Source organism: Candoia aspera, chromosome 5 (assembly GCF_035149785.1).
Source record: "Candoia aspera isolate rCanAsp1 chromosome 5, rCanAsp1.hap2, whole genome shotgun sequence".
Classification (NCBI taxonomy): Eukaryota; Metazoa; Chordata; class Lepidosauria; order Squamata; family Boidae; genus Candoia; species Candoia aspera.
Window position 1 is genome coordinate 104,371,810 of NC_086157.1, and position 7,536 is coordinate 104,379,345.

The window sequence follows — 7,536 nt, forward strand, 5'->3', positions numbered from 1 at the left end:
ATTTAAATTTCACATTTTCCCATATCTTACTTAGCTCACTAATTTAAAGCTCATCTGTGCTAAATGGATTTTATTTTTTATAAGGTAACTGTTAATTTTATGAGCTTCTATTTCATCTGGCCAGTGACCTCCCTAGTTCATGCAACACAGTAGTTGACACAACACAGTAGATGGATGTTAAATTTGTTTGGTTTTGTATGTCAACCCAAATGATTTTGATATATTCAATAAACTGTTGTTAAATGAAACGTGATTAAGCATAGTATGCAAGCCCAACCATTGTCATTTATGTGCCTCTTTAACTTGCATATAAATACCCATCATAAAGCAGGTCCTGGAGAAAGTTTGTAATTTTGTGCTTTGTGCTAACAGTAGTTCAAAGTATCATAAGTTTATGATATTGTGGTACATTCTTACTCTGATGTTTTCTAGCTTTGAAGTCATCAAGGCAGCAGCCCTCCCAGAAAATGCCTGCCAAGAATTATTCAGAGGTTGGTAGTTATTTCATGATATTAATCCAGCAAATTCCCTTTTTGTTTTTGGTCTAATTTATTTATTTATATTTCAAATTTAGTCACTGCCTGTCTCACTCAAAGAGCAACTCTGGGCAGTTTACAACTAAACGAGTAAAAAAAAATTGTTAAAACACCATAAAACAATATTCTTTAATAAAAGTATAGTCCAAGACATAGGTGTTAAAAGGTTAAGAAATGCTATAAATTGCCATCTCAGTCCATCTGAAGGAACATCCATTGGGGAAAGTTGATTTGCTATATAGCAGGCAGGCACAATCTTCTGCAAAGCCTAGAGGTGTGGCATCTGTTTAGTCCATCTGCTAGCTTCCTCTTTCCTTGGAAAGGCCTGGGAATGATGAGGCTACTGAGTTGTCAAAAGTGTCTTCAAGTAATTCTACTGAAAGGAGCATCCTTCCTTTGCAAAGAGGGCAGGTGTTTCATTGTAGAAAAGGGTGAGGCTCACAGTGTTGATTTTTGGATTCGGTAACCAGGCTTGGCATACAATAGAGGGCCAATGTGTTTAAAACATGGTATCAATTTATGTATGTACCGTACCGTACCGTACCGTACCTTACCGTACCTTATGGCTGCCCAACTCAATAGGATTAAAAAAGTACAACAAAATAATGAAAAACACAGTAAAGCTGAGACAAACATATTCAGATCCCCAAGCCACTACAGGAGAGGCTCATCCAACATCCTGGCCCAATGCTGAGAGTCAGTTTTTGCGGGGAGGGAGACTGGTTTTCAAGGGCTTATAGAAAATCAACATGGTCAGAGCCCTGAGCCCAGAAGCCCCAGCAGAGGGGTTCCTGTTCCAAAAGTCTGGTGCCACTTTCCCAACAGAAGGCAACTCAAAATACAAACTCAACAAAAAGCAGTTAAAAACAGGGACAGAATCAACCACCAATAAAAAGAACACGGGATGTTTTCTTGTGCATATATTAAAAATGCTGCTTTCCGGGCCTTTGTTCTTTCTCCTCCAGGTGATTGAAGATGATGATTCTGATACGAAGGAGGTGTCTTTTACCCTTTCCTCTACTACAAATCAAAGGTTAGTAGAACCATTTCACCTTGATCTGTGATTTGTTATCTTTAAGAGGCCTACCTAGGCATGTAGAGAAGCATGGGATGAAATGGCTCCTTCCCACAAGGCTAGGCATGCCAGTGGGACACTTTTCTTTGAACAGAAGAGTGTTACGTCCATGAATATTTGTGTGTGTGCATACAGACCATATTGTGACCATCTCACAAGCTGCTTTTGGAACTCTTCTGCAGTTTCAAAAATAATTTGTCCTATTCAATGAAGTTCTGATTCAGAAACTCAGTCTAAAACTCACTAAGTATAAATTAGTTAAAAACTGTAGCTATTTCATATTGTTACGGTTTGATTTTTGTTCTGCATTTTATGTTTTAACATAATTTATGTATGTTGGGATGTACACAAACTTCAATTTAACAGACCCCAGTTTAGTGTACTTTGAATGCAGTAGACTTAATTTCTATCTCAACATCCCTTCAAACTAAAAGCCTATTATATTCAACCTATTCTGGACAATTCATGCAAATTTATGTCATTTGTATCAATTTATGTCATTAGGTAATTGATATAAACTGACATAAGTGAGGTGAACTTGAATTTAACAGCTATTTGGTATAAAGGACACCCTCTTTCCCAGAAGTTCTGTTACATTGAAGTTTTCCTGCAGTTTCCTGACATACTTCAAAACTACTACACTTATCAATAATTATTGGAGATCTCAAAAAATCAAATTTGTTTTTCATACCTTTTCGCATAAGATACTGTTGTTACAGCAGTAATGTGTGAGATCACTGCTGTGCTTTCTATGCCTCTTGTCTGTTCACTTAAAATGTTTCTTGAGCAATCTCATGTCCAAAATTGCTTCCAAGGCAGTATTTATCTTTAAAATCATTCTCATACCCAAATTAAATTCGAGCAAAACAAAGTAATTTTTAAAAATACAGTGAAGAACCAGTTGATCTGGTTTCAGATTGCATTGAAAGTCATGGGAACATACCTCAATCTATGTAAGGCTATGCTCTCAGGCCTTCTTGAAGCTATTGCTGAAAAGCCTCTGCTTTTCATTTAATACCAGCCTAACTTCTCTTTCACAGTAGAATGCAGAACAAAGCCATAATACATCAAAAATTGGAATTCCAAGTTCTTTGGCATTTCTGATACTTTGGCCCTGAACTGAGTTTAGAGATAAGAGCCGTCATTCTATAACTGGGCTGGAAACATTTTGGAAGACTATGCGGTTTATAGTTGATGACTTCTAGCATTGTGCTTTTATTAAGATTGACGAGATATTCCTTTTTATAATACTTAGATTACCAACCACGTTAACATACAGCCAAAGGAGCTCTCAGAGCCAAGCATCGAAAGGTGTTGCCTTTGAATCAGATGAGGTATAAAATCTTTCTCCCACCATACTTCCTTTAAATCTTTATGCAAAATGTCTGAGCGATATTTCGTACTTTTTATGTTTCTTCACCTTCCTTCTTCCCTGACTTAAGAACTGACATATTAGAACTTCATGCTCTGAAAAGGACCCTAAGCTCTGTAATAAAAGGTGTGGCTAACCTCATCATCTTCATTAAGTCTGATAGTTATGTAAACTTTTTTTTGTCTCTCGGTGTTTCCAACTTTATTGTGCCGTTTCCTGTGTCCATTAAGCCACAGCAGCTATGGATAGAAGTAGCTTCAGAGAAGCAGTCAGTTACTTTGTTGAGGAACATCTCTGCCCGTATTTTAAGCCATTTCCCCCATTTGCCAACATATTTCACGTGAGACTGATTCATATATTGGTAGCAATATATGAGCTTTTCTTAAGTCCACTGTTCTGTAAAAGGCCACGCCTACAGTGAATTCAAAGACTAGGAAACTGTTTTGCGGAAGACTTTGGATGTCATGACGTACCCCGTTCCATCTGATCGAAGGTGGCCATGCATTCATCTTACAAATGCAAAAGACAGGATCCATGGTAGAGTCTTTAAATGACCTCCATTTAAAAATGCCCCCTTGTAGAACAGTTCCATTTCTAATTTTCTGGTTTGCCCTCATTTCTCTAACCCTAGTCACACCAATGGAACTGAAATCCCCAGACCCGTAATATTTGCACAGGGTATTAAATGTAAAATGTATAGAAAGAGTTGAAGCCATCCCATAGAATCAGGGGAGGCTGCATAAACCCCTCCGTCCCTCTTTTATTTGTACCTCCCAGAGCCCCTTCCATCCACAATTGCCAAAAATAGTTTCTGCTATTTGGAAGTGGGAACTATATACAAAACGTATAGTGGGAGTTTTAAAATAGGCTTGACAGTTTTTTTAAATAAAAAAATCCCCAAAACACCTCCTCCAGGTGGCCCCTCTCATACATGTAAGTCTAGTTAGTTTGCATAATTATCCCACTCCATGCAGATGATACCACTTTGATGGCTGAAAGCGAAGAGGAACTGAGCAGCCTTATGATGAAGGTGAAAGAAGAAAGTGCAAAAGCTGGCTTGCAGCTAAACCTGAAAAAAACCAAGATTATGGCAACCAGCTTGATTGATAGCTGGCAAATAGAGGGAGAAAAGGCAGAAGCAGTGAAAGACTTTGTATTCCTTGGTGCGAAGATTACTGCAGATGCTGACTGCAGTCAGGAAATCAGAAGACGCTTAATCCTTGGGAGAAGAGCAGAGATCTCGATAAAATAGTTAAGAGCAGAGACATCACACTGACAACAAAGGTCCGCATAGTTAAAGCAATGGTGTTCCCTGTAGTAACATATGGCTGCGAGAGCTGGACCATAAGGAAGGCTGAGCGAAGGAAGATCGATGCTTTTGAACTGTGGTGTTGGAGGAAAATTCTGAGAGTGCCTTGGACTGCAAGAAGGTCAAACCAGTCCATCCTCCAGGAAATCAAGCCAGACTGCTCACTTGAGGGAATGATATTAAAGGCCAAACTGAAATACTTTGGCCACATAATGAGAAGACAGGACACCCTGGAGAAGATGCTGATGCTAGGAAGAGTGGAGGGCAAAAGGAAGAGGGGCCGACCAAGGGCAAGATGGATGGATGATATTCTAGAGGTGACGGACTCGTCCCTGGGGGAGCTGGGGGTGTTGACGACCGACAGGAAGCTCTGACGTGGGCTGGTCCATGAAGTCATGAAGAGTCGGAAGCAACTAAACGAATAAACAACAACATCCCACTCCATACTCTTTGGCCTCCCAAAAGTACAGCCCCCAACCCATAAAGGATAGTCTACCCACTTTAAAATCTAAATCCCATAATTAAATTGTTCAGTTAGATATCCGCCTGTCCTCTCAGCTTCTAATACTATGATTTGCTTAATAGGGGCAGAATAAAATTGAAATCTGAAGGCAAAAAAAGCAGGCCACTGATATATAGATAATGAAAATTATCATTAATTTATTCATTAATTTTAATGAAATTTAAAATGTAGATCTGATTTTAATATATTCTAGCATAATTAGATCTGATTGTAAATATATTTTAGTACAAAATGTAGGAAGTGATTACAGATTTTATTTGGAACTTTGTTAAGGAGAACCATAATAGGTGATTTATTTTGCTGGAAAATTAGAAAGTTAGCAATCTCTAAAAGCTGGAGGAAACCTCGAATGTCAGCAGTTGTCGCCAGAAGTTTTCTCTTGTAGCTCTGGACATACAGTATCCATAGGAAGGGACAGTCTTTCTCATCCTTGGCAACTTTAAGACGTGTGGACTTCAACTCCCAGAATTCCCCAGCTAGCATGGCTGGCTGGGGAATTCTGGAAGTTGAAGTCCACACGTCTTAAAGTTGCCAAGGTTGAGAAACACTGGGAAGAGAAGAAGATGAGGCTGCTTGATGCAACATATTCTAGCTTGCTTACTGGAATTTATGCAGTGATTCCTTCAAAGCAATGTTTCAAAGCATTTGTGAGCATTCTGGGGACTAAGAATTAGGGTTTATGAATTGGGCAAAGTCCTGTTTGAATATTGATTCAGACTTTCAGTTTGATTTAGGGATGGGGGCATTTCTGCATATATACAGAAGTCTCCTGACTGAATTTGAGGTATTGAATCTCCAAATCATAGATTCACACAGCTGCCCTAAAAATACAAATGATAGGGTTTTTGTTCTTTTGGCAGGGTGATCACAGAATAAATTATGGATTAATCAGACATGTGTTGTTCCAGGAAGGTATTATATAAATGAAGATGATTGGTAGGAAGTTTTTCTATCACAATTTTTCACACATCCAAATTTCTCAAAAATGTTCAGTGCTTATTGAAAGTCAGTGAAGAATCCAAGTTCAAGGTAACTTTTTTAAAAAGTCCAGACCCCACCATGAATTGTTATATACTGATACAGCTGACCTGTCCAAAGGGGATTATTCTCCTTAACCATATAACATCTTAATGTCTTAATGCCTGTCATTGATTTACAGGATGAATTATTTGTTTCCACTTCGAGAAGAAACAGATAATAACTTCCGAGTCCAATGTATGGAAGGAAAGTGCAAAAATAACCTCCCCAAATTCTGCAAAGGAGGCCTAAGATGTTTGCAGTTCGTTCTCCATAATTTTACTGTATTGCCTTGAGATGGATGGCTTCCCTGGAGAAGAATGGCTTCTTATGTGTGGTGTCATCAGGTGTGCACAAATGTACTCCTAAATTGTAGGATCCAGAGATCACTTGAGTGGAAATCTGTAAAAAGGAATACTCCCTCTTAGGGGCTTTCACTGAGGTCTTCTTGCTCTTTACCTTCTGATACATTCTTATAATCTGCTCAGGAATACGAGGTTGGGAAAATTCTGGAGAAAAGAGAATTCAGGAAAAAATGGGCCCTCTTTTCTCCAACAAGGAGTCACCAAAGTTCAGTCACATCCCTAATCAGAGCAGCTTCAAATATGCCTGAATGGAGATAGCAATTTCTGGCATCCAAACTTAACGACAAAGGAAATACTTCACAGCATTTCCTTTAAAGGGCTCTTTTACCTCCTGTGTCTCTTTCGTATTACAGAGGAATAAATTAAGACCTGGCTGGGTAAGAGAACACATGCCACGCTTGCATTCCACGTTTAACAAGTCTCCAGCTTCCGTGGGGGAGGCAGTGCCCTGAGTCCAACCTGGTGGCGGCCTTCAGTGAAATTAAATGTGGCTGGACTGACTGAAGTGTATGCCTGACAGTTTTGAAAAAAGAGAAATGTCTGCTGGATGCTTGGCTATAAAATGTGGCTCATTTTGACAATAAGCTATACTGAGAAGGATTTCCTGATTCAGTGCCCATAACAGTAAAGTTGGCAATAATTTCATTGACATGCACAGAAAGTAATAGATTGTGAGAGGCTTTCAAGTGGACATAAGTTTGCTTTTTCTTTAGCTTAGCTTTGCCCAGCTTGCGTCTGCTTATCTCAGTGGTGTATAAAGAAAAACATCAGTTTGAAAAGATGCCCTTTTAAGTAAGCTCAATATTAAGTTACAGGATGAGTTTTTAAAACCATGTTGGCCTTGGAAATGTTGTGCAGTGCAGTATATTTTAACATGGAAAGTTCATATACTGACTGATCACTATATTTTAAATTTAATTACAAACCCTGAAGAATTGTACAAGGGATGCAAGGTATCTGATATGGAATAAAGGTTTCTGACATGTTTGTTCCTTTTTGTTTTAAATATTTAGAAATTTTGATTTGTATTTACTGAACATACCAATAGAGGTCATTTATGTTACACTAAGAAAGAAGGTAGGGTAGTGACAATGCTGGCATAAATAGATTGCTTTGCAGCGCCTTTTCTCTGTTTTCCCATCCCACACCTCACTGTAGGTTAATCTTCATGTTCTAAAGCTTTCCTGGGCTTCCCAATCTGTTTTTTCTCTCAGTGTTTGATGCCCCTACCCCTGAGAATGTAATTGGGCATCAGTCTTTTGTACAGTCATTGTATAAATGCATTTTAAAAGACCAAATAAGTTTACTTAATTGATTTGTCTTTGGTTTTTGTCTAGAT

General features: G+C 38.6%; 1 protein-coding gene across 1 annotated transcript in view; it reads left to right on the top strand.

The window, feature by feature from the left end:
* The window catches only part of MRE11 (MRE11 homolog, double strand break repair nuclease), a 32,725-nt gene extending 25,534 nt beyond the window's left edge, over window positions 1-7,191 (top strand). The window contains exons 17-20 of the mRNA XM_063305876.1: window positions 433-491; window positions 1,502-1,569; window positions 2,867-2,945; window positions 5,975-7,191. Of these exons, the coding sequence (XP_063161946.1) occupies window positions 433-491; window positions 1,502-1,569; window positions 2,867-2,945; window positions 5,975-6,013 (245 nt within the window). The 3' untranslated portion in view covers window positions 6,014-7,191. The remainder of the gene's footprint in view (window positions 1-432; window positions 492-1,501; window positions 1,570-2,866; window positions 2,946-5,974) is intronic.
* Window positions 7,192-7,536: the final 345 nt, after the last annotated feature.